At 48.5% G+C, this 27,365-nt stretch overlaps 1 protein-coding gene across 1 annotated transcript in view; it reads right to left on the bottom strand.

Moving 5' to 3' along the window:
- Window positions 1-27,365, bottom strand: part of LOC131260389 (homeobox protein homothorax) — a 151,103-nt gene that overhangs the window by 46,278 nt on the left and 77,460 nt on the right. Inside the window, exon 6 of the mRNA XM_058262092.1 lies at window positions 11,092-11,213. Within this exon, the coding sequence (XP_058118075.1) occupies window positions 11,092-11,213 (122 nt within the window). The remainder of the gene's footprint in view (window positions 1-11,091; window positions 11,214-27,365) is intronic.

The raw sequence follows: 27,365 nt of genomic DNA, 5'->3' as shown, positions 1-27,365 counted from the left end.
AAAACCCAACTCACACCCGTTCAGATCGGTCGGATGGCACCCACCAGAAGTGGCAAGTTATCCTTTAAGGGACACCTCGACGTACGATACAAAGGGTAAACCTATCAGAGATATCCGCCGATGTCTCCTGTCGCCTTCCTCGTTCTGGTCTGGGTTAGTATTTCTTTTTACGGCTTCAGAAGATCGCTCCGTTTCTTAGCCGGAGAAGACGTTATCATCCTAGCCACAAAGCCACAACAGGCGTGCACTACCGATGCAGGTGTTTGTTGGCAGGGGAAGGCGTCCCCTGTGTGTGGGTGGGTGGTCACCGCTGGAACACCACAGCTTCACATCGTTGAAAGCGGACGAGCGATTTCGTCATAAAAAAAGCTGTAAAAACATTTATGCCCCGCATGTTTACGAGCGCACGATGATTGATAAACTGGACTATTTGGGTTTTGGACTTTGGCCAACAAGTGGCAAGGCGGAGCGGGGGCTTAGGGGGTGTTATTGAGTCTGATGCTTTGCTGCTCCTTGAGGAAACAACCTCTTGTCCGGATGCTGGGAGGGATTTTTACAGCCCGCCCGGTAGGAACGGGGCAGAAAAGCGAATGGGAGAAGATACATAAAACCGAGCTGCGAGATGACTGAGGAAGCCGACGACCAAATTGACGAGGACATGGCCACGGGAACATGACGAAATTAAGGCGCTTGATCGGGACCGGGAGGTTTGGTTTTTTACGACCCGAACCATTACCAAACCACCCCCGGACTGTGGAGGTGACATCTGTTGAGCGGGAAAACCGCAACGCAGAGGAACTCCGCAGCGGGCAGGACCTTCCCACAGCGATCCGACACGGAGCAGACACACATCACCGACCCCGACGCAGCCAGAGTTCATTGATAATAAGATAAAAGTATTTAACAGCAGTTACAATGGGACATCGCATCTCCGCACCGCAAACCGAACCGGCTGACGGGGGATTGTGGAAAGTCGTAAAAAAGTCTTACTGCCTCGGTGTGTCCTTTCGAGCGATCGGGAACTCCTCTCCGTTTTGAGGTTCTTTTTTTGGACGGTTCACCAAAGAGCTTGGGGTGCAAAGTGTGGACGTAAAAACAATTGACACCATTCCGGCGATTATGAAGCTCGCGTTCCACCAGCAGAAGACTTCTGGACGTGGCTCTGATGAGTGGCTTTCCGAGACGTGGGTGGACGTCTGTTTCGATTCACCTTCCGGGAGTTAGAGCGTCCATCCTATTTCTTTTTTGACACCCATCATTACCCCAGAGTTGATCGGATCGACAGACGGAACCTTCAATACCTCGGTGACGAGACGGTGTTTTGAAACACCGGACTTCAAAGTTTTTGGACGTCTTACCCAACCGAGAGAGAGGGCCGTGACCAGCGCTATTTTCCTCCGGTTTGCGGGTTTACGTACATCGCCATGATGATCCTCCGCCCGGTCGATGATTAACAAGATCCATTTAAACGGGAATAATCATACCCGGCTCGGGGGTACGATAATTTTCGCCGTCCCGAACAATTCCCGATAATTTTAAGGATCGCCCGAGCGCTCGGAAAGCCTTTTCAAAACTTTGGGCCGCTTTTTCGAGGCTTCTAATTTTCCATTGTCCCCGGCTGCCTTTGCCTTTCGCCGGGCTACGAAATCAATTTCCATCCCGCGCCCTCTATTCATCGGTGATCTATCGAATGGCGGGAGACGGTCGAAGCACCGGAGTCTTAAGTCGCGGAGGCCACAACGGGGGGACGAAACATGTCAGCCTTTCTACGCTTTCTTTCCACCCGAGGCCAGGAGAGGGTGAGGATCGAGTCGTTTGCGAAGACTCGCGATGGAAGCGGCCCGGGACCGAGGAGACCACAACATAAAACGGAGGAAAAAAGGCCTCGGCACACGGGACCATCGTCTCGGGCAGTGGTCTAGGTTCGTCCGAGCGGCCCTACGGTCGCCCGGGTATTCGGTCCGAGGCAAACGAGTGTGAATAATTGCTTTTCAATTATACAAGATCATCAAAACTAATAGCCGTGGCTATTGTCGACGACGGAGCGACGGAGCGAATGGGCTCCGGCGAGGACCCGGTTCGTTCCATCGGGACCATCATCGGGTCCCCGGGTGATGATCTCTCGCCGGCGGATTAAAACGGACCTGGGACGTGGAACTCGAGTTTTCGGAACCGCACCATCGGCAATGGACCGCTGGCTCTTCACCATCTTCGAGAGCTGGTGCTGATATAAATACAACGACCGCCGCTAGTGAAGTGCCCCGTCAGCCCACTCGTCCACAAATGACCCACACGGTCCGATAATTGTAGTCATCTTGGCTTTCATCTGCGTGCCACGGACCGGCGGACAAAACCGCAGCCGACAGTGCTCGTGGAGCATCATAGACATTCCGTTTTGCTCCTTTTCTTCTCGCCTCCATTACGCGCTCCTCCGGGGGACTTCACTTTTTCACCTGCGTGAGGTCACAGGCGCGTTTGATGGGTTCGACCTGTGTGAAATTGTGTTTTATTCGGGCACCGGGAGGGAAAAACCGAGCCATCACCACGGCTTCAAACGATGATTTTGATGGTGTGTTTGATTCGCTCTCGAGTGGCGGACACCACGCATCGGATGCTCCGTTGCGGAACCGTCCGCTGACCGCAAGTGTCCAAATTATTTCATCGACAACATTAGCACCCTCTTGTGCAGGGCGTGCAGGGGCAGCGCAGGGGAGTAAAATACTATTTAAACACTTCTCGCACGCGGGAAAAGCTGACGGTTTTATTGGAGGCGATTGTCGACGAGCGTAATAAAAAATACATAAAAGATGGCACCAACAAGAAACATGTGTTCCGTCTTTTATAGGTTTTGCATAAGTTCAGCGGAGCTTGCACAATATTCAGCAGACAATCATTTCAGCTCAAATTATGTGTTGTCACAATCCGGAGTTGTCGTGTAACCTGTTTATAAACGTTTATCAGAAAGCTGCACGCACATTGTTTTTTCTCATATTTTTGAGAAAAAAATGGTTTGCACAGTTTTCTTTGTTCACTCAGGAACTGATTAGGAAATTGTCTGAAATATCCTTTTCTCGAAAGTTAATGTTAAGTGTTGCTGTTCAAATGTTTTTGTGGTTTTGTCCAAACTTTTTGTTTTCGTTTTCAACTGTATGAATTCAAATTTTGAAAGATTTTTTTATTTTCACTCATAATTTCAAGCTGCATTTATACCATTTAAACCTAACGGAACTATATTCACGCTTGAGTTTTAATTTTACCGACTTTAACATAATCCGCCTCTGAGCATATTGTAAATATTTAGAAATACTTGTAACGAAATCAAATGGTCAACGCATTTGTGGAATTTTTGTTTACTAAGTTATAAAATTGTATTTATATTATTCGGATCTCTTCGGATCTGTTCAAACAACTCAAAACGTTTACAAAGTACCACCTAGAGAAAGTGCGCGAACAGACAAACCGGTTGTGTAAATTTGCAAAGTCAACACATTGTGTTGATTTCGTTTTAAGTAGGAAAACAATATGTTTAAACGTGAGTCAAACGATCCTACATTGTTTTGCCACATCCCGATATGAAGCAATTTAATGCCTTTCTATAAAATAAACTTGATGTGTTTTATAGCGCTGCTTCAAGTGTCCACGGGGCTTGGTCCCGGGGCGTGTGAGTGTGTGCCGTCGAGCGTCTGAATGTTAATTTCCAATTGTCCCCTGTCGGTAATTTGAGCCATCGTCTCGGGTGGATGTTGCGTTCGGCGAGGGCGTTGGACAACATTGTTGCCCGAGATAATGCCGAAAGCTCCCCGCTGACCGCAGAATACCCCCGCCGCCTAGTCGTCAAGCTGGGTAGTGCGAAAAATCTTCAATCTCTCGACTATGATGCAACACACATTTCAAATGCATCGAGCTGAGATGCACTGGAGCTATAAAATGTGTGTGATGCGATTTGCGAATCGATGAAAGTGGATACCAACGGTTGGCGTCATAATTCCTCGCCCGTATCATGTGACTCGTCGTTTACCGCGGGATGGTTTTCGAGATTCTCGGCAAAAGCAAACAACATCCGATAAGCATTAGTGGGCAGATTGTCTACATCCTAAAACAAACCGTCACGATTCTACCGCGAAACCTCCTTTAACCTCATCCAACTTCTGTTCTGTTTTTCCGAAAACGCACGGAAAGTGCGACCAAAAACTCGATCGGTTTGGAATGTGTCCGCCGGCATGCCACGGGGATGCGACACTTTTACCACCGCCCATGTGTGTGTGTGTTTGTGTGTGTACGCATCGGGAGCGCGCGCGCTGCGCCGTTAATTTTCATTTTCACTCCGTTTCACATTCATTGCTCGGGTGCGATGAGATAAAATTATGCAGAAAAATTGTATTTATGGACGGCGCTGCTGCTGATGATGTCGCCACGTCACGCCACAACGCCGTCCTTCCGTCTCGCCAGGTAGGCAGAGGGGGCGGGGAGGTTTTCCTGCGCGGGTGACACTCTCTCCTTCATTCACGACTTTTTAACACACCCGCCCGTAGGAGCGAACAAACAAACAAAAAACAAAAACAACCTCAAAAACGTTTTACCCACCGGGCAGGCGGGAAGGGAGCTGGCTGGTGGGGAGTCTCCGAAGCAATGGGCCATTTTTAGCTGACGGGCGCGCTTTTTCCTATCTATATAAAACCCTATCCTGCCAAAGCGGTCCAAGACGGCCGGCATTCGTCTTCATCGCCTCAAGACGACGCTCGTTGAGTGCATCGTGACTAATGCATTTTCATCATGGTCGAGTTGGAGAATCTTGTTGAAAATCCTCTGGAGCGATCGCCGGCGAGCGCCATCATCCATTCTCGCGCTCGTCGTGCCGAGCGAACGCCGGGGGCGGAAATATGATGTGACAGTTTGGAATATGGGATTTTCCCAACCCGCAGCATCAGCAGCAGCAGCAGCGTCATTCCGTCCAACAGAGAAAATTTCCATCCCCGCCAGCTGGTTTAGCTGCCCTCGAGAACCATCGAGGTTTTGTGTAATTGAATTATTCCACAGACTTACTTACGAAGCTTGCCCGGCACAGGGCAAAGTTTTGCGCCATCTGACAGTCCGACCAGCCCAAACCGCACCCGAAACCCATTTTTAATCAGATTTAAATTGATTTCCTGGCATCCTGGGTTCCTTCGGGAACGTTCGGTTCGGTCGGCTGTATGCAAAGCGAAGCCACGTGGGGTGGAAGATCTTCCGTGCGATGGATGATGCATAACCATACACCCTTGGTTTTGGCCTTGGCGGACGGTTCGGTTTCGGTCTTCAGAACCGACCAGAAAGACCCCAACGGCCGACCGAAGGCTGGACGAAGACGGTAGTGCTGCACCTCGAATTGAAACCAGCCTCAAATGAGACCCCGACCCGACCACGCCACGTCACGCCGGGTCGCATAATCGGGTGGACATTATTGCACACGCAAATGTGTCGAAATTTGTGTTGCATACTAACGTGCGCGATTATGCAGGGGGAGAGGAAGGAGGAAGGGCGGGCGTGAGGGCACGCATCTTTGGCTAACGGAAGCCGCCGGGGTGACAGTTTGTCGATATATTTATTCACTCCGAGCTCCGTGTTCCGGCGCCAGAGAACGCGAAAACCCCGAAGCCGGCGGGAAGCCGGGGCAGCAAAATAAATAAATAAAACCATCATTTGCCATTGTTTCGCTATGATTGATCGTTCGCTGAGCGTGTGTGTGTGTGTGTGTGTGAGAGAGTTCCTTTTCGACCACCGCTTTCGAGCAGATTTATTTCATTCGAACACTTTCGCCAGAGGCTTGTCAACGCGCTCGAACGCGCGTCCCGTTCGCGACGGCCTGTGACGGTCACCGCTGATTTGGATGAAATATGTAGTCTTCGCTCGGGAATGCCGTTTCGTGTCGCATAGAAAATAGAAACATCCTCCCCATCCGCGGGGCCTGGTGGCGTGGCGTGTTCAATTTATGACATCGTTGCTTCAGGGGGGGGGAGGGGGGGGGGAGTTTGGGGCGGTACGGGTGGAGCCAAATAAACCACGCAAAAACATGCCATTCCGTGGCACAACAGATGAATTGTCAATAGTTTTCTACAACTTCGAGCAGTAGTAGTGGAAAGTAGTAGAAAAGGGAAAACCAAAACACAAACATAAAAATTTGCAAACGTGAAAAGAGAGAGATAAGCAATAGGCAACGGGAAGGGAAGCAGGACGAAACAAACGAAACGGTAAACAGAACGGAAAAACCGCATAAACGCTAAACGCAAACGCAAAACGCAACGCCAGTGTTCATGAGACAGTCGAGTCATGTCCGACTGAATTATAACAGCTGATTCCACTTTAACTTGATTAATAGATACTTTTCGGCAGGCCGAACCGGTCCTAGGCGTAGGCCATTTTTTTGCGCACACCCTACCGGCCGCCCATTTCCTCCCTCTCTCCTACCCTGCTGCTCCAGGGCGGCCAGAGACCATCCATCTTTCCGTACCGTCTGGCAATGTCTGGGGGTCGGACCGGCGACTGTTTTTGCCTCCTCATTCCGCGGGACCAGCGCGGGACGGGTTTCGGTTGTTGTTATTATTGTCCCCTCCCGGTACACCCCTCACCACCCCGCCCCGCATGGAGACACGATTTTTTCGGGGATTCACCGTCCGGAGGGAGCGGAGGGATGGATGGATGGATGGCTTTCGGTTTCGTTTGATCGTTATTTTTAACCGAATTTCGTGTTGCAGAGGCACCAATGGCGACCGGTGTCCTTGACCGTGAAACCGATTCCGGTCCCCCCTCCATTACCGATTTCTATGCGAAACGCACGTGGTGGTGACGGCGCGATGACGCACGGTAATGCTAAGTTATTTGCACTACTTATGCTGCGTGCAAAAAAGGAATTCAAAATCTGGAACGGAACGAAAAACAAAACCGTTGAGCCTCCCCAACCCCTTTTTCGCGGAGGTCAATGTCGCCCGCAATTTTCGGGGGTTTCGGGGCGCAGTAAGGCTGGTAAAAGCAATAAGCAAACCGAAATCAAACGAAAACAAAAGTGTCTTTAAGCGGAAGGCCGTGAAAGTCGCACGTGGCCGCAGTTAACGGACGGGTAAAACTTTAACCATCATCGATCGAACGCTTCGGTTCCGGTCGATATTTTGGTCTTGTTTGTTTGTTTTTTTCTCTCGTTTTTTTTGTTCCTGTTTTTGGCACCATCCATCATCCGGAAACTGTCCTGGAACAGGCGGAGGGCTGCTGGGCTGGGGAGCTGCGTGAAAAGTGGTCGGAAACTTTATGTTGTTTTTTTTCTCCATTCACGCTCGTCGGGAAAAAAGGTTTTTTCCTCCAGACCGGAGAGACTCAAGAGCGGGTTTTATCTGGCAGCTTTGACGATTTGACGAGATCACGGATCGCGGAAGATCGCTCGACGGGGGGGAGGGATACTCGCTGAAGCAGACGGAGAGAAAACAACAAATTGATTTTACACACCCGTCACCCAATTTTATAGCTGTTAAAACACCGGCTAAGGGAGAGGAAAAACGCGGCTGAAGTGAATACCCAAATAAAAAAATGCAGCGGACAGGCGAGTGGAAGAGTGGTTTAATTTTTCTTAAAGTCATAAAAGCGTGTAGCCCGCCGGGTTGAGACGGTCGGTCTCGGTGGTCGGAAGCCATCAAGACTTAAGAAGTGAGAAATCGGGCGAGTGGTGGGGAAGGGGGAGGAAACAAAAACACTTTTACTTTCCCATAAAATTGATAGTAACATCCATTAAACTGCCGTTGAGATGCGCGCAACTCTTGTCGCGTCGCTTGTTCCCGAACTTCTGAGCTGTGTTTCTTTCGAAACGAATAAAGTGTCTTGTCGGGTTGATTTTACTATTTCTTTCTCAGCCTTCGTACCTCGTTAGGTTCCGATACACTAAGCAGTCCTTCAGTGCATTCGCTTCCTGCACACCCAATTTCCGCTACCGGCGCGACGATCGTGCGCGTTTACGTGCACCACTCGGGCTTGTCATTAATATTAAACAGATCGGGTTGATTTAAGATCGTCGTAAAATAGGCGAAGCCTTCTCGGGTGCCGGTGGCGCGCTTGGGCAAACAACAATTGCACCAATCTTCGCACCCGGCGACCCTCTCCGGCGGGTGGGAAGAAGGTAACTCATTTCTCTGCCGACGTGCCCAGGATCATGGGCCAGGTCAGTGTCGGAAGTAGCCCCCGGGATGGTTTTCGCCCCGAAGGAAGGAGTTTCGGTGTAGGGGTTTAGTAGGGTGGAAGGTGGAAGCTCGAGTTAGCCTTTTTATTGGATTGTGTGGTGTCATGTCGTGAATCATTGGATTGTTCAATGGCGAACGGTGGAGAAAGGTGTGAAGTTGAAGAGCCGGAGGCCGTTGTGGGGTTCATAAACGAACGGTGTAGGTTTTATGTGGCTAGCACGGTGCGAAAATAATTACTGTTTTCGCAGTTTTTCATCGCATTTATGACAGCTAACTGGACGGGAATGAATTGCCAATGAACGGTTCCAAAGCGGGAGCCTTTTTTCCATAAACAAATATTGCGGAGTTCTTTATAACATTGCATCATTAGTAACTGTTGCTTTAAGCTAGGTTGGCGCTAAATTATCATCTGCGCTCAAAAATTAACATTAAATTTGCGTATCCGTGGTATCTTACCACATTTAATATCTCAAGATTTGTTTGCAGTTTGAATTTGTTTAATTGCGAAAGTGATTTCAATATGAAATTCTTCGGAAAACTTTGAGGCAAACATTTTAAACAAAATCAAATAGAGTCGAAGCTCAAACACAGTACTCTTTGAACAACGTTTGTTGCAAAACAAAGCAACGGCATGACAGCTGCCGTCAAATACGTAAGTGTCACCGAAGCGGTAAAGTAGCTTGAAAATGATCTATACCGCGGGACTATATAAACGCGCGATTTGTTTGGCGAAAGAATAATTTGGATTTGGAGAGAATAAATAATGCACGAAAATTTTAGGTTACTCGTGCTAGAGTACTTAAAATCAAGTGTTTTTCTTCAGTTGAACAAGTTTCAACAACGTTCTTTCCACTAACATAAGAATGAAATTTGATTATGACATGTTGCCTCTAAACTAACGAACCTTACCGTCAGTAATGAGAAATAAAGATTGAATCAAATTAGATATGTTTTGGAAATAATTTAAATCAATCAAAATTTGTTCCAAGTAGTTGGACAAAATTAATGTGTACAACACATTTTCCTGCAGTACGTTATGATTTTTGAAACATTGGTATGCATTATACACTCCGTCCCAAAATGATAGCCTCACGCAGTTTTTTCACTCATATGCTATTTTAAATGATCGCAAGGTAAAATAAACGACAGAAACATATTCCTTAATCTAAAAGAAATGTGTTTCACTTCTAATTTATCAGAAAAAAAATTTAAATATAACATTTTGGTCAAACACTTAAAAAATGGAGTGTCCCATAATGATAGCCTCACTTCAAAAATCATTCAAATTAACAAAGCAACCCAGTTCCTAGCCACGTTATCCGTTGCCAAAAGTAATTTTTAAGTTCTCTTACTTTAATTTGTAATTTAATTTGAACATTGGAAGCAGAAAACAACTCCAGGAACGAGGAAAAAGTCAAATTGATGCTTATCGCTTTAATGGCAAGTCAAATCATGAGATTGGTGTGCTAATAAATAGATGTAAGGGGGGCTAGTTATATGGGCAGTTAATATGGGTTTCAGAAGTCTCCTGGTCGTCTTCAAAATCTTTCGTCGCGTGATAATCGGAGGATTTTTTAAGTTGCTTTCAATGCAACCAAAGGTTGCTGTAGGACAAAACGATTTCTGGTTGAATGTGCACAAAAATGCTGTGTTGCGAGCTTTGAATTCATGTTCTGATATTGTAAGAGAGTCCATGAAGAAAGTTTCTGCCCTCAAACTTCACCAAAAAATCGCTAGATTGGAGTTTGCTGCAGAACATAAGACATGGAAGAATGAGTGGAGAAACGTAAATTGTCCGTTTGCAGTCTTGTTCAGATTTTAAATTATTAATTTATGTTAGGTGGATTATATTGATGAAAAAAAGCTAAATATTGATGGATCGGATAATTACATCCATTACTGGCGAGATTTGAGACGATAGCACGATTTTTCTGTCGTCGCAATTTTGAAGGTGATTCGGTCATGATTTGGGCTCCGTTTAGCGGTCATAGTAGAAGTGACTTGGCTCTTGTACCAACACGTATGAACAGCGATATGTTTATCGACATCCTGGCGAATCATTTGAAGCTTTATCTGGAAAATCACAACACCCAACAGCTCATTTTTAAGCAAGAAAATGCTGCCGGGCACGCACGCAAGACAACAAGAACTCACCTTGCACGGTCGGGTATCAAAACAATGTCTTAGCCAGCCGTTTCCCCAGACCTTTATCCAATGGAAAATGTTTATGGAAGGCTAGTTCAAGAGATTTATGAAGATGGGAGACATTACGAGGCCATATAGGAGCTTAAACTTGCTATCCGAACTGCTTGGCGTTCCTTATCAGTAAATACGTTAGAAACATTATCGGAGAGCATGCCATCACGAATTTTTCAAGCAATAAATCGTAATGGGGGATCCACTGATTATTATATCATGACTTTTGAATCCATTTATGCTATTTTTGTTGATAATTTAATCAAAATCCTAAGTGAGGCTATCATTTTGGGACACCACTGATTTTAGTTTCTTGGTACAAAAGGGATTGTTCATTCGTTTTCTTCAACAATATTTATGCAAAGTAGTCATTGTATACTAACAAATATTTGTGTATTTTTTGAAAAAAATTGTATGCTCGGTATTTGCCCTGCACAGAAAAAACTAGGTGAGGCTATCATTTTGGGACGCAGTGTATTTAACTTGATAATCAAATCAAGTATGGTAAAACAATAGTCACTTATTTAAAGCAGAAAAATGCAAGTTGGATGCAGAAACTCTGCGTATTGGTTCGATTTATCCGTCGGCCATACAAAATGTCACTCCGCCGGCGTTTGAGGATGATGATGTGCATGTTTTAATGTCTTTGTAATGAATTGACGCTAAATGGTAATTCTCTCCGAAACACTTACCAGCCTCCGCGGGGTCCATTCCGGTAGGGGGTTGCGCCGACAGTGGTCCGGGGGTGCTTCCGGAGCCAGGTGATCGCACGTCGTCGTTCAGCTGCCCGGTGTACGATATCGATGAACTTGGCGGTCTCTGGAGAGGGTCAAAAAAGGATTATCCGATTAGTTTCGCTCGGGGTTGAAAACTAGCTCAAGAGCAACGTAAATAAAGGAACACTACATAGAGGAGTTGGAAAACAACTAAAAGGAGAAAAACTAAAAAGCACTACAAAGGACTGGTTTTATGTTGCGAAGGTGAGACTAAATACATAAATTCTACCCAATGAGTGCTTATTGCAACAGAAGGCTGATCAACAAATGGGAAGTTGATGGAAAAGTTGGTGGAAAACAAAGCCTGCCGCGCTACCGATAAAGGTTTGAACTTAAAATACGGCCAAACACAGCCCAAACCCTTTCGGGAAAAACCCAGTGAAAAAAAGCTCGCTCATAAAACGCAGCTACGATTCGGTTCCTCGGTTCATAGACGCGAATGATGATGGCGATGATGCTGATGATGATGATGCTGACGATAATCACGATGTCGGTGAAAATGGAGCTGAAAATCGAAATTGACAGCTTTCCGGCGCACGCAAAAAGGGGCACCGGCGCTGGAAAACACCCCCACCGCCCCAAACAATGCGCCCCGTGGAGTGAAGTGGAAATTCCGGATAATCCGTGGGCTATCGCGATTCGCGCGCCCAGCGATGCAGAAAATATTGATGCGAAATTTATCACGTCAAATTGCGAACCCTCCTTCGTGTGCGGTGCGTGTCCGACGTGGTTTTTCCGCGGGAAGGCGCGGGACGAGCGTGGAGAGAGGGCGGCCCAAACGGGCCAATGTTGCGAAAAGGATAACGCAAAATGAAACGATGGCGTGCGGTCATGATGAAAGGGGGAGGCTCGAAATAGGCAAACACACACACGCGCACACAACGGCCGGGTTTCCTCAGGAACGGGAGACCTCCCGGAATGCCGTCCGTGGGCATATTAGCGTCATGCCGGTGGAAAGGATCGCACTAGGTCGTTGTATTACAATCGTGCGCGGTGGCGTGCCGTTTTTCGGGCAACATTTTGCCGATTCCGCCCGGAAAAACCGCTGCCAAAACACGCAATGCCATTTCCAATATCGGTGGCAAGAGGTCGGTGGGCACACCAGGGGGGAGTCGTTGGTGGTAATTTTGTGCGTAGTAGAACCGTAGTGAAATTTAATAAACACAATCCCTGGGGTTCCTTCCTCCAGGTTCGCTCTCTTCACCGCATCGACGGGGGTCTTTATCAGCGTTTCGGAGGGAAAAACCGGTCCCAATAAAGCGTTTCCACAACGGCGAATCCAATGCCGGGCGCGCAGGTAAGGCACGAGACCCCGAGAACCGAGCCTGACCTTCCCGTGGCCGCTAACGAACATTGATTTCGCTGCGGGCTCCACGATGGCCACTTCCCGCCGACGAAACGCGATGGATTCAAAAGGGGTGTTAGGTGGTTTGAAGTCAAAGGAAAGAATTCGTAAAAAAAAGTGACGTTTGGATGGCAACGGGTAACCCTCCGGAGGAAAGAATCGACGAGAGCGGGAAAAGTAAAAAAAATAAATAAATAGGTGATCCCAAGCCCGCGGAGCCCGACGAAGGCCGTTCGCTTGAAAGCCAAGAAGATCACAATCGGACCCGGGGTGAAATGAAAGAAATCCGTCCAGAATCGAAGCCACCCGGGATGCGGGAAGGGTGAAAGGGAGCCAGGGAAACGGAGGAGACCCGCGATGATGCCTTCTCTCCAAATCCAATGATTTAGTATCCCACTGGGATATCGTTAAAATGACTCGCTTGATACCGATCGGGGATCGGGTTTGGATTTTCTCTCCCCCTCGCTGCTGGCCCCTCCCTTCCGCACGCCAGTGTTCTTGCCGTACGCTTTGCCACTTGGCCCATGGTGTTGTTTGATGCCGTTCTTCCAGTCCATTGGATAATAATTCGGCCGCGGAACCGCTCGCGCGACCTGCCGGAGTTCCGACGGCGCGGGACCCTGCGGGGCACCGGCGGAGTGCGGACCCTTAGCGGACCCATATCGACACACACACACACCAACTCACGGGACAGCTCAACATTTGTCGATGGCGGGTTTGCTGGCCGCTCGCCATAATGCGGCGATTAACGAGTCGGAGAAAATAATAATGCCAGCAATAATGACCATAGGCGAGCTAGTGGGTAATAATAGCAATAATAACAGCGATAATAATAACAATAAAATGAATCCCGAAATCGAACAAACAACTGAGAAGTGAACGACGTGACGGGGGGGGGAGAGGAGGAGGAGACACAGCCCATAGTGAGTTGTGGCAAGAGCGCGTGTTAGCCCTTTTGATTTCGATTACGGCACACACTTGTGTTGTGTGCGCGCGCGAGGAGAAAAAGAAAACACAACATATAATTATAGATGTTTGTTCCCATAGTTTCGGTGTTGGTTAATGCTTGGTGGTGCCGTTGGCTTTTCATTTGCGAGTAATGCCTCCTTAAGGCTGTCAGGGTTGTTTTACTTCAAGACATCCACGGTCTTCGAAGGGAACGCAACTGTTCCCCGCAAAGAATCGAGAGACGTTCTTGAACCTCGTTCCTTGAAGGTAATATTTGATTTGAGTCAGGTTTCCAGTGCCTAGTTTATATAACCATAACCAAATGGGAGCATGACACAGTGCAATGTTGGGAAGATAATGAAAAGTTGGAGATGTATTTCTTCCACGATCGAACGAATCTAATTTTTGAGATTTATTATTGCTACCAGTAATTTTTCCACTTCTTTAACAAACCAAGGTTTCTCATAAAAAATGTATAAAACAAATCGTAAAACAAACTGTTGACCAAACATACTTTAAATCGACTAAGACATTTGCAGTTATATTGATAGAATAATATACGAATCCTCAATTACGATGATCCGTGGTGGAAGGTTTTAAGAAACTTTGATTGAATGAGATATCACCATTTGAAGAACTAAATACTTGATGCTCGTGCTATTCTATTTGTAATTCAATCAAATCACGCAATGTTATACTTTTCAGCAAAACAAATGAATGAAAATTGAACGATTACTCCTTTCTTGTACTATCGGGATTTACACAGGATCTGACAGCTGTTAAGTTGTATGTTTCTTCAGTTGTTTATTACTTTATAAGAGGATGCGTTTTTTGTTTTATTTTCAAATAAGAATTTGAAGAAAATAAAGATGGTTTAGAGAGGTTTGAATTATGGATGAAATATTTTCAACAATGCACTCCAAGTGATTGTTTAAATCTTCACAGATATGGCAAGTTACTGGTAGGTTATACATTTCTCAGGGTTTGATATGAAAAAAAGTAAAAATAATTTTTGTACAATATGCATTCATATTCCGTCTTAAATCTTTGAAAATAATTTCAAAAGTGAATTTGTGTGGAATTCAAGAAAACAGAAAACATGAGTTCTGTTTCTTACTTAACTGTTGTCCTCCAAATGTGTCACTAGAGAATTTTCCAGCGAATAGCGAAAGGTGCGGATGACCGGGAACCTTCGTCCCAAAAAGTTGCATATTTTCCAAAGCAAAGCGTCACAACCATGTGTCACCGCTGGTGCACAATATATATCGCATCGCGGAAGAATAGTTCTTTTGGAAGATGGTCGTCCTACTCGTCCCGATCTCGGGTTTGTAGGTTCTTTCACTCAGCTCACGGCATATGGCACTCCTGCACTCGGTGACAGCCATTTTATTGGCTTCTCTGGAAGTTTGCCGACCGAAAGTGGTCTTCGGATCGACCGAAAGGATCGCGGTTTGCGCCGGATTCGGATGCTGCCCGTAATCCCACAGGACACACCGGGGCCTTACCGGGGGCCTTCCGGTGGTCGCCTGATCCGGCTGCCGGGCTGGTGGTTTTCCATCCATTAGACACCGGTGGTTGGAAGGGCGCGAGGTGGGGAAAAGTGCCTTGAAGGCACATCCGCACTTACCCGAGCACCGAAAATGGAAACGAAATGCCGGGGCGCATATTTATGTGGGACAGCTTCAATTCTGAAACCGTTTCGTCCTGTGTTGTGTCCCTCCCCCACCGCCGACCGAGCTTCGGCTCCCCTGTGAGCACTTTCTCCACTTAGCACCAGGCCCGAACAAGAAGAACGATGGAGGGTTTCGCTTGCGATGAACCGAAAATAAAAGAACCAAACCCCGTGACAACCGAACGAGAAAACATTCTCCGGACCCTCCGGAGCCAGCCAGCCAGTCAACTATGAAATTCACCTGTGAGTTAGGCCACCCTCCCTCCCTGCCCCACCTCCCACGTCCCGTGCACACCCCCGGGAATGGAACATTTCTTGGGCTCCCTCGAGAAAGTGTGCAGTGTGCCGTACTGTCGTTCATCTTTTCCCCCGTGGACCGAAAAACCCGGGCTCGAACCGAAGCCTCAAATCCCACCGGGGACATGATAGGCGAGAAAAAGGAGGAAATGAGTCCGCCATAAATCACTCCCCGGTACCACCACCACCACCAGCACCAGGAACCCTTCGGTTGGATTCCGTTTGCCGTTTTCTCGTGCCGGGAGCCAAAAAACCGGAAAAAAGGCACCCACTCCATATCTTGTGCCGAGAGAGAGAGAGTGCTGGGCTGGCGGGGAGTGGAAAGAATCTTTTCTATCTTTTTCGATAGCCCCTTCGCAGCCCCCCCACCGTGTCCATCCCCCTCCCCATTATTTGGGGGCTGCGGAAAAACAAAGAATTCTAATCAAAAAACCGTTCCAATTTCAGTTTCTCCGTTTGCGCTTCGTTATGGATGTATGTTGTTGTCGTCGGCGTCGTCTTCGTCGTCTTGGTTTTTTTTTTTCCACCTTCCTTTCTTTCGGTGGTTTTGTGTGCTCCGTTCTGCCCACCCGAAGCCGAAGATTGCTCCCTTTTTCTATTATTAGTTTCCCTCGGTTTGGGGGCCCTCCTCGTGTATGTCCCGGGATCCCACCTAAATCTCTACACTAGCCCATTTTCTCACTCGCTGGCACCAGCAGCGGTTCGATCTTACGCTTCATCGGCCCCCGTTTCCCCACCTCCCAATTCTTCACCCTGGCCCTAGCGCATAACTCAGACTGTTGGGTCGCATTTTCTAATTTCAATAGATACACATCGCTTTCCAATGTTTTAATGCCACGTGTCGGGTTTTTCGGGGCGGGAAACGGTTCCCAGCGGTGTGACGGGGGGTGTGGAAGGAGTGGAAAAGAACAAGATATGCTCCTTATATTTTACTGCCCATTTTTCCTTTTCTTTGCCCCAGCGCGAAGATGTTAATGAACCTTCGCCTGCGTACGAGCTGGTGCTGCTAAGATTTCCCATCACGTTCGGTTGTTAGTCTTTCCATCTTTGTTCGCTTTAATTCATTTTACTTGTCTTTTTTTTATGTTGGTTCGCCTGTTCTATCACTTTGCTCTCGGGCTGGGTTCTTTATTTACAGTTTTTCTTACTGTTATTTTTTTTTGGTTATTTGCCTCGTTGGCTTTCTCCCCTTGGCGTAAAGTGCAATTTAATTTTCGGACAAAAAAGTGAGCCCTCTTAAGCGGGATGACGTCCAGCGGCCGGGGCACGTTTGGTCGGTTGAAGGTGGCGACTAAACGATCGTTATGCGGTCGGATAGAGCGAATTTTCCCGGCCCCCAGGGGGGTTGGCGTTGGTGGAAAAAAGGCCCTTTCCTTGGGGAGAAGTGAGCGCGCGCGCGCTAAGTGTGTAGTTTGGAGTTTTATTATTTTCAATCCAATCCATATTCTTATTTTAATTTTCAATTCATCCACCGTCGGGATCCACGAGAAAAACAGGCAAAGAAAGGGGGCGAAGACGCCGACGGTGATGAGACAGCAATATTTATGTAAGCGGATCGCATATTATGCATTGAAATGTTGCCTAGGGCGTGCCTTGTGTGTGTATGTGTGCGTGCGTGCGTGTGTGTGTGCTTGGGAAGATCGAGAGTGTGAAAATGAAATGATCTTATTGAAAAGAAGGATTCGTTAATCCGTCTCGGTTTTCATATGCTATTTCAGCGCCCATTCCCTTGACAACCGCATCGAACCGCCTGTCAGTTATAATTTAGATCTTTTCGCGGGCCCTCCCGACGTCTCATCCAGAAACGCTTTCTAACGGGAGAAGCGGGTGTGTGTGTGTGTGTGTGTGAGTGTGTGTTACACAGAAGAAACAACCAGAAGAAGAGCGTGAGCCTAGGTCCATGAATTTTGGAGGCTCATATTTGTGTGCTCAAACAAATCGATACTGTTTCCGCGGTTGGATTCAATTTTCCGTGCCAACACCGACGGAAAACAACGGCATCGTTCGGGAAAGTCGGAAAATTGAAATGATTGTGCACACTGTGTTTTACATCAGCCATGCATAATATTCACGATGCGCGAATCGACGGGAAGGAAATTGAATTAAAAACAAGAACAAGGATCGAGAAACAAACAAATGGAAAGCAGAAACACGAAAACAAAAAACAAAGCATCTGGGTGTGGGAGGGGGCGGAGAAATGGAATAAAACTGCTCATCAACATTAGACACATCCGAAGTGCATTTCCTGTTACATTTGTAGCGTGAATATTCCATTCGGCTTGCCGAAAAAAATCGGTAAATGAAAAGCAAGACGTGTTATTTTTCATTCGACACAATGAAGTGAAGGCTAACGGGGAGGGCTCAATAATGGGAGGGATTCGGGAAAACACAACTCAAAAAGTTTTTGTTTTCCGGTTCAATTTATTTTACCGGCGCGATGGCAAGCGAATTTTACAACCGGCCGGGCTTTACTTTAGCAACGGAACATACGTCAAATAAATGAAAGCGGTAAATGTATACTTGCCCGCATGTGTCATTCTTGATGCGTTTTTCCCCACCTTCGCCGCACCGTGGGCGGGGTTGGCGAGGGAAAGTGCGGGAAGCGGAAAAACAAGCAAGAAGGAGTGGAATACAAAACGGGCCATAAAACGAAACTCCGGGACCGTGATTAACTTTACATTTGCTACCGTTTTTTCGCCTGTCTTGTTTTTTCGCACCGGGAAAGCCGGGAAAATTGAAAATCGAACGTAGAACACACACACACACACACTCAGACGCGGGGGGTTTCGGAATGAGAGGAATGAAGTCTCCCCTACCACCTACTCCTCCCCCCGCTCCCGGCCCCAACCCAGCAGCATTGAGTGAAGTACGCAAAGTGGAGGCGGTCTCAAGTCTGGTTTTTTCAGAAAAACAATCGAAGAAAACATGGCGTCGGCATGGAGACGTACAAATGGCGGCGTACAAATAGTGGCCTGCGAGAGAAGAAAAGCAAAACAAATGAAACAAGTAACAACCATACGTTGCTGCTGCTGCTGCTGCTGCGTGATGATTGTTGTGTGGTTTTGTTTGTTTTTCCCCAATACCCTCCCTTCCCCCACCAACCTTTCGCTCGCTCCAACAGACTCATTTCCACAGCGTTCCTGCGCCGTGCGCTTCGGTGACAGGGTAAATATTTTAAGTGCCTTCTCCCGGGGACGTTTCTTACGATTTTTTCTTGGGATTCCTCCCTTCGGTCTTTTTGACAATTGGACAACGCGCGTTTTCATCTGCACCCAGTCACACACACACACACACACACACGAGCGCATACCAGAGCGCAACCAACTGCCGAATCACGCAGAACAATTATTTGTTTTACGCAAACGCCCCTCTTTTCCTCTGCTGCCAGCACAACCTCCCGTTTCCGACATTCCCGGTTTCCGTCGTCGCGAAGCTTTCCGCGCTGCACTTGTTGTTTTTTCGCTGGCTTTCAACGCCCGTGTGTTTACACCGGCGGGTTCAGGTGTATCGGGGTTGTGGGGCCGCGGACTCGCGAGACGGAAAGGCAAAACAACACAAATTGGATGTCTGCTGCTGCTGCTTCCCTCCTAAAGTACACAGCGATTAATTGATTAATTCAACAGCTGACACCCGCCGGGGGTTCACTTGATGGGAGGAGGAGGGAAGCCGGCCGAAATCGAACCCGTCCGAGGGAGACAGCACGACGTCGTTCGTTAGTTCGGTTCCTCATCTTGTGTGCTTTTTTTTTAGTGCTCCCAAGCGGTATCACTGCGGTGTCGTAAAATAAATTATTCAGCATCATTTTCTGTCGAGTTAATGATCCAGTTTCTATTTTATATGTGTGTATTGTTTTTTTTTCTCTCGGTTTTGTTTTGTTTCTTGCTGTGTTCTTCGAACCTGATCGGTTGCTGCTGTTGCTGCGATGCATCAATAATTTACGACGGAGTCCGAGCGTTGATTGAAAGACTCAAAGATTGAGCCGCCCGGGAGAGGAAGTGCACATTTAAATAAAAAAGGTTATCACGCCGGTTGGCACCCGGATCGAGCTGATAGGAGGAGGCTTCCTGGTGCTTGGCCGGGATTGTGGAAGTGTGTCGGCAAGTAAGTGTCCGATGCGAGATGATGGGTCGTAACGAAATGCAAATGTGACAAAAAAAGAAGTTGGATCGGATTCGAGCCGCATCGATTGTATGATGAATTGTGCAACTAATTTGCTACCAAATCTGCCAGCGCCGTCCCGGACACACGAGCCGGAATGCTGGGGGATAGGGTTTAAATTTGTCCCACAGGTGACCTTTGACCGTGGGTCGTGTTTGCTAGCTTCGTACGACAGTGGACAACATGCCGGTGGGGGAGTGACCTAGCGTTCCCCGAAGCCATCTTTAATTAACGATCGAAATGGACGCTCCAAAACACGGTACGGAACCCAGCCTGTGTGTGTGTGTGATTTTGTTCTCTGCATTGGCGAACTTTCGACCTTTTCTCCGCACAACACCACGGGTCCTCGTCCTCTCGCTCGCTGGCTGGCCGACGTCCTTTTAAAGGGCCCGGCACGTCGTTTTAAAGGGGTTTTTGCACTCGTGTGCCACCCACCCGGAGTTCCGGAGGGCCCTCGCCGGGAGTTGGCCGCGCCGACAAAACCCGACGAGGCTTTAAAGTGCGTTTCACAATTTATGACAAATAAAACCCTCACTGACCTCCGGCGCTGCCCGTGTGCGTGCGTGTGTGTGCCAAGCGTCCCTTAGCGCTAAATGGGTCTTTTCCGTTCCATTGCTCCAGTATGGTCGCCCCACGAATTGCCCCCCCCCCCCCCCGCACCCGCCTCCAATTTCGCTTGGGGGTGGTTGGTTGTTTCGATCGTCCGGCGAATGGGAGAAAATCGATTTTCCTGCATTCCTGCCGTCGCGTTTCGCGGGCGCGAGTATGTGTGTGTGTGGGTTTTTTTTGTTTCGGATGTGCTGCCACACCAACGAATTCCGCGGTGCAACTGGACACTGAAGGGGTTTTGGGTTACTCCCTGCGTTTAGCGACGGCATTCCCGACAATCCCTCGTGTATGATGTACAGCTACAGTTATAGACTTCGTGTGCGCGTGCAACAAACATCGATGGCGACCGAAACGATGCCCGATTCGAACACCGAGAGCCGTCGGTAAAAACGTCGACGGGCCTTTTGGGTGGAGTTACCGGCTTTAATTCTTTGTTAAGGATTGTCGTCGCACACTTTAAAGCAATGGTGGAATTTATTTGAGTCTTGAAGGTGGGTGTTACTTTTTTCCTCATCCCCATAGGAAGGGGAACACGGACACCGACACATTCGCTCCATCGGCGAGATTGGGGCAGGAGATTGACCGCACGGTCATAATATGGCGTTCCGGCGTATTTTCTCCCGTCGGACCGGAGTGGACGTCCTCGGCCCGCCGGAGTCTCGGACGACGTTCCGTCTATTATAATTGCTCATTTTTGCTTCTTCTTCTTCTTCAGTCCGCAGTGCAGGGCCTTGAGTGGTCCCCGTTTTGCTATGGGGTGTCTCTGACGGTTTTGTACATATTTTTTTTTATTTTCCCATACCCGGCTTGGTTTCTTTTTACTCTTCCCACTTAGGCCCGTTTCCCAGCCGAAGGTTCATATCGTTTTATTCCTCCACCGACCGGTGGTCACACTAAACCTCCCACACACATGCACGCCCTGCCCTGGCCAAAAGGATGCGACACTCCACCACACAAGGCCGGCGTGCGCACGGGGCTTTGCGTGAAAGGTGAAGGCGTAGTTTTAACAAAACGCGAGGAGAGCCAGAAGACAACCAACGCACGAATGAGGAGACGAACAACAATAACAACAGGAAGAGAGAAGAATAGAAAAAAAACAGCAAGCGAGAAGCAGAGAGGGAAAGAGATAAAAAACAACAACATCACGCGGGAAGGGAGAAAAACAAAACTAAAAAGATACGCTGTGTCATGGTCCGCTTCGTGTAAAACCATCACGCATAAATTAGAATCAGCGAGTTGAAGTTTATTCACATAAATTAGTCAAGAGAAAATGGGGCCCCCGTAAGATAGTCCTATTCGCGCACCGGCCCCCACGATGATGATGATGATGGTGATGGTGATGCCGATGGTTAGGAGGATCAACAAGAAGAAGGAGGTCTTTGTGCACAGGACTGAACCGTGGGGATGACGCAGCGGCGGAGGCTTCGTGCTGACCACAGGGAAAGGGAGCAAAATCCCGCAATTGGACGCGGGAATAATAAGGTTAAGAAAGCCGCGGCACAGAATGGGCAGCAGTGAAATGGATAAAGAAGTGAAGAATGGAAGTTGCGAAGAAATAAGTTTAAAAAAAAAAAAGATGGAATTAACCATGCCTCTCCACCAAACGCACCACGGGAGCAGCCCAGGCCTGGGAAAGGATAAAGAAGAATCGAGGAGGGGAAAGGGGAGGAGGAATCAGACAGACAGAGAGACTGCATCGATACCGAGGAGGAGCAATGTGCAAAGGAGCATGAGAAAAGTACGAGAAAAAACATAAGAGGAACTCCGATTTCGAACCAAGCTGTTGAACCGAAGTGTGTGCAACAAAAACAAAACAGGGAACAAAGTACAAAATGTGAAAAAAACGAAACAGAGTTTGAGGAAATCATCGAGAAATTGGTAGAAAAAGATGGCAAAAAATGCGAAAAAATTAACGTAAGGAATAAAGATCCAAAAGACGGAACCCGGGCGGGTGAAAACAAAAACAAGATGAAGGAAAAGCTCAAACCGTATACGCACAAGAGAATTGTTTGATTGAATAGTGAACGAAAACAAAACAAGAAAAGAAAAAACGAATTGAGAAATAAATGAGAAAATGATAACAAGAAAGAAAACGACCGATAAAGAAAGAAAGAAAGAAAGAAAGAAAAAAGCAGTGCGAAAAAGTGGAAGAGAACGAACGGAATCGGAATCGAAGAAAAAAATGGCTGAAACGAGTGAAGGAGATGATACGTGCACTGTGCAGAACCATCGTAAGTGAACCATTTTAAGAATACGGAATCGAAAATGAACGAATGAGTGATTGTGAACGATAAGATCGTACGCTAAGTACACACACACACACACGTCAAAGCAACTCCAACGTGTGCTTATGTGTGTGTGTGCGTGTATGTGCGCCTAATTACACTCCATCGTGTACATCGGCATGCGGCGTGTCCTGCCGCTTCGCGCATCGAATGCGATTCAGCCGCCCCGATAAATCGAATGAATGATTAATAAAGCCCGTGGTCTCATTAAATGTCTGCCAACTGCAAAACCCCGTATTTCTTCTTACCCGGAAGTGGTGGTGGGGGGGGGGACGGGGTGGATTCAAAGGACGAAAAGCAAAAGGATATGCTGGGTAAGCTTAGCCGTAAAGACAGGGTTTCCCACGAGGAGCAAGAAGTTGGACGTCGAGGTTAGAGGTTCCAGGAGAACCAGTATTATATTATGTATAGATCCCCCCCAGTTACGACGACTGCATTACATAGTGCGAGGCGGTGGAGAAGGGTGGTTCTTGGGAACTGAGGAAGAAATCGTTGGGGCACATTGTTGTGGGCCGTTTGCTCCAAGACGCCTCTCTCGCTCTCTACGGTCCAACCAGCGCAAGGATACGTCGGTCGTCGGGAGTAGGTCGTTGACGTTGTCTCGCGTTGTTGCGAAAGAACCGTGCCGTTTCGCCACAAGGAACACGTAGCAGATTGTTGTGTTTCCGCTAAAATCCTTTGCAAGCCCTCGCAAGTCCTCAAGAAGGTTTCCACTTCCGGTGGCGAAAAAGAGAAGCCTGGAGCGGACCAGGGCCGGAGCCGTGAATGTGCGTGACAGGGGAAGATAGCGTATGTGTCCATCACCCGGCAGGGCGCATGTGCGCGGCAGGGCAAGAACAAGAAGAACGTCGTCCAAGTAGTCCGCCCGAACTCGGCTGCCATTGGCCTCCTCGGGCGGCCGCTCGTCGGGAGGCCGTCGGGAACATGCGCACCAACCACCGTCCGGGGGCAGCCGAGCACTGCGAACTCCGCTATGGATATGGATGTGCTTCACCAGGGGCTGCACTGGCCACAAAGCCAACGGAATGTGTCGGGAGTGTCTTACGCCGCGCTTTGGTGAAGGTGCAGCACGTGCTATATACATTAGAGTTAGGTTCAGGGTGGCTGCGTGCTGGTGGCTGCGCATTTTTGCCTACCGCACGTCTAGTGTCTCGCTCTGGTTGACGTCCCTTCGGAGCACATCTTGCGACCCTTTGCGCAAGAAGAAACCCTATCCCGGTACCTCCCCGCACGTTGGCGTCCCAAGTCGGAGACGTCCCGTTTTCCAGCCAACACAAATCCATCGCTGTGCGCTACTGTATGTGCGCGCCTTTCCACCATCCCAACACCTCCCTCCCTCTGTCCCTCCCTACTTGCAAAATACACGCTCCGGTGCTGAGGAGTTTGTCCCAGCCCCGGCTCGGGTTCGGGTGATTTATGTGCGTCTATCTATTTGCCTCTCTTAAAAGCTAGCTCGAAAATGAATCCTTCCTCAGCGCTTCCTCCAGCGCACCCGCCGCCCCCTTTTTTCAGCGCCAGCGGTATGCAGTGCAATCTCACCCGCCACTACCTGCCTCTCACACCGCCACCCACCGTGGCGTCCACCCTAGGGCCGCCGCGTAATGGCTTTTTCCCGCCCGGAGGTTTTTCTTTCTCTTTGCCAAGGTCGACATTTAATGTAACAGCAAACTTCCATTCACGCCACCATCATGAGGCGGGTTGGTGGGTAGGTGGGGTGGGTTGCGTTTGGAACCTAGAATGAGGGACAGAATTTTCCTGCCGTTTTCGGTGCGGCCTAGCGAGCAGTTTCCCGGCCGTACACCATTTTGGAGCACCGTTTTGCTCGGGCGAGGCGAGTTCACTCGAGTCCCTCACAGGCCCCGGCAGACAGGGCATTCGTTTCGATAAAAGTGTCCCCGAATGGGAATTTGGTAAACTCTTTTCGCCATGCCCAGGGCGAAGAAAATATATTGCGAATTGCTTGCTGCGAACGCACGTCACCGTAACGACGAGATCCGACGAGGTTCTGGGACACTTTCGCGTCACGACATCTATCAAATTTAAATCAACCCAGGTTTCAACAATTGCCCGCCGTTGCTACGAGCCATATATTAGATCATTTCTTATTTATTTTTCACCGCTGCCGTTCGGTTTCCAGCCGCCGTTTATCCCTCGAACGTCATGTGGCACAACCCGCGCGTGTGTGAGAATATGTCTACATCGAAAGGAAGCGCACATCGAGGGGAAGGCGGTGGACCATCCGGCCACCGTCACGGCCTTATCGCGATTGTGCACCAGCACCACACCACAATCGCGCTGTAACCGAAAATGGCTCATACTCGCGGTAATACTCCTGCTCCTACCACCAGTAAACATTTATTTTCCTAAGCCCCGTGAATGCGCGCACGAGGGCCAATAGATAAAGTAGGCGCTCGAGAGTAGGGCCCAAGGGGGGCGGGATGAGAGGAAAGGGCGAGGAACTGCTGCCACTGCTGGTCGTGGTTATAGTATGTTTTTTTCTTGTCGGTTGTTACAATTCCAAGATTCCAAGCTGATTCCCCCGCAGCAAAGTCATGGGGTTTGGAAGTCTTTTTCTTCTCGAACTATTTCTAACCAACTACGCGAGCGCGCAAGTTTGGTTTTGCTCCAGGTTTTAATGATGTTTGCTGGCAGCAATATATTCCTGTTGCTGCTATTGTTGTTGCTGTTGTTGGTGCTGTCAGTCTGTTCCGTTCCGGGCTGCCAAGGGCCAGTATGGGGATGTGTGGATCGGAAATGCAAATAGTTGCCCCCGAAATTCGGGTGCACAGTTTGCACGGACGGCACGGGAAGATAGGCCCCAGATCTGTGGCTTATAGCCACGGTGGGGAAGACGACGAGCAAAGGGGGGATGGAAAAGAAAAGTGATATGAAAAACAATCACACCACAGCGCAGCAGTCTCAACACGGCCTACTGCTCTGCCTCCACCGCGGAGTACTGAACGCCCGGGTGATTGTAAACAAAACTGCTGCTGATATGCTTTATAGAACGTGAAGTCCTCACAAACAAACGATGTTTTATGGCGCTGTACAGGTGCTGCGTGCGTCGAGTGACGCAGGGGCACGGCTCGTTCTAATAGCCGCAGCTACCGGGACCGCTTACCGGGGGACTACTATTTGTCGCGATCCAATCGCGCCAACCCCAGAACAGTGAGCGCCTTTCATAGGCGCCTCCCGGTGCTGACATATTGGGGTCCCCGAAATCCAACACAGACGGCGGTTGGATGTTTGCTGGAGGATTTCTAACTTCCGACTCTGCCGGGTGAGGCAAAACAGCTGAGGAAGAAGGCGCTATAGCAGCAGAAGCCTCAGGTATCCTAGGTTTAAGTGAAATGTTTCAAGTGTGTTTGCGTGGTATTAAGAGCAGATTAGCGTTTTTTGATGCCCGACTTGGCAAATGATTACATTTCGTGCCGAAATATGTTATTCTATGAATTAAGGGAGTTGCATTCGAACCTGCTGCAGTGATAACTTATCCAGAGTACCCGGTTCCACGTCGGGGTAAGGTGAACTCAAAAGTCAGCAATGCCCCACATCCTCAAGTAATGGTTTCGGGTTTAATTTTTCCCAATGTCCCATTCGATAAGCATCGACCCAGCTTAGCCGGTCTTAGCGATTTAGATGCGCGGTGTTTATCTGTATAGCACTGTCCGATATCGATTTTTAAGCGCAGGCACTGATTTGGGGTTATCTTTTGGGTAATTCCCGGCTCGAATATCTCGGTTTATCGGCGCGCCGCTGCGTATCACCAATTCCGCGGTCAATGTATCGCCCTCTACAGCCCGGTCGACGTAATCCGGCTCGTTAGTTCTTTCTCCCGCACAAACAAAAAAAAAAAACACACACCCTCCTCTCGAGTACATTTGTCCGAAATCGCGCGACAATAATTACATTTCCACAGCGCGCTAAACAGTGTGGCCAGATAAGTAATTAGAGGAAAGAGGACGGAATGTGAAAGCGAAACAGGCCGATCTCGGAATTGCTTCCATGCCCGGCGGAACGTGCTTGAGCATGAAATTGTTCCCGGAATCGCTCGCTCCAAAGGGTTCCCCTTGGCGGCCATCTGGAGTAGGCTGCTGGGCGAAGGCTGCGCTCGGGGGGTCCAAAAGGCTTTTCCTCCGTATTTGTGCACTCTCATTGGAAGGGCAAAAAAAAGCCGTCTCGTCTCTCGAGATGGAGATTGTTTTTCTTTTCTTCGGCCGAGTTTTGTCTCGAAAGAGAGACGCCCATATCCATACAGGCGGTGGCCCAGACCCAGACCATCGGCGCGTCTGCTCCCGGAGCCGGAGTGTCGTTAATCAAACACTTATTGATGGGGTAATTTCGTTCGTTTCGTTTATTTCCATTTTGCCTTCATTGACGCCATTGTCGACCGACGGCTGAATCGGTCGCCTGACGTCGTCGTCGTCGTCGTCGACTATGGCGTATCCAACGTCGTCACTCTGGTCTGGTGTTTACACGATGACGCGCTTTGACATGCCTGGGTCCCATTTCGATGGCCGTTCCGATGAGTTTATTTTGTTTTTGCTCCAACCCACACACACACACACACGCACTCTCCGACGGGGGTTGCCTCTCACAAGTGACCCTCCTAAACACGTCATATTAAGATTACGTTTTGACATAAAGAAGCCAAAATCCAGCCGGCGGTGTTAACTGTGCCATTAAGGCGATTGCGTAAGCTGCGTTACCATGGTTTCCTTCCCGCTGAGGCGTGGGTGGTGATGCGGGCGATGATGATTTGCACGAGCGAAATTGAAGTGCGTCGCGGTTCGGGAAGTGCTTTAAAAAAACCTTCCACGTCAAACCGAGGATAGCCGACCGGACAACCGATGCGGCGCGTCAACGCGACGTCGGCACGTT

The sequence above is a fragment of the Anopheles coustani genome, chromosome 3, assembly GCF_943734705.1.
Source record: "Anopheles coustani chromosome 3, idAnoCousDA_361_x.2, whole genome shotgun sequence".
Lineage (NCBI taxonomy): Eukaryota > Metazoa > Arthropoda > Insecta > Diptera > Culicidae > Anopheles > Anopheles coustani.
The sequence above is the reverse complement of the archived record's forward strand: the minus strand, read 5'-3'. Positions and strand labels throughout refer to the sequence as shown.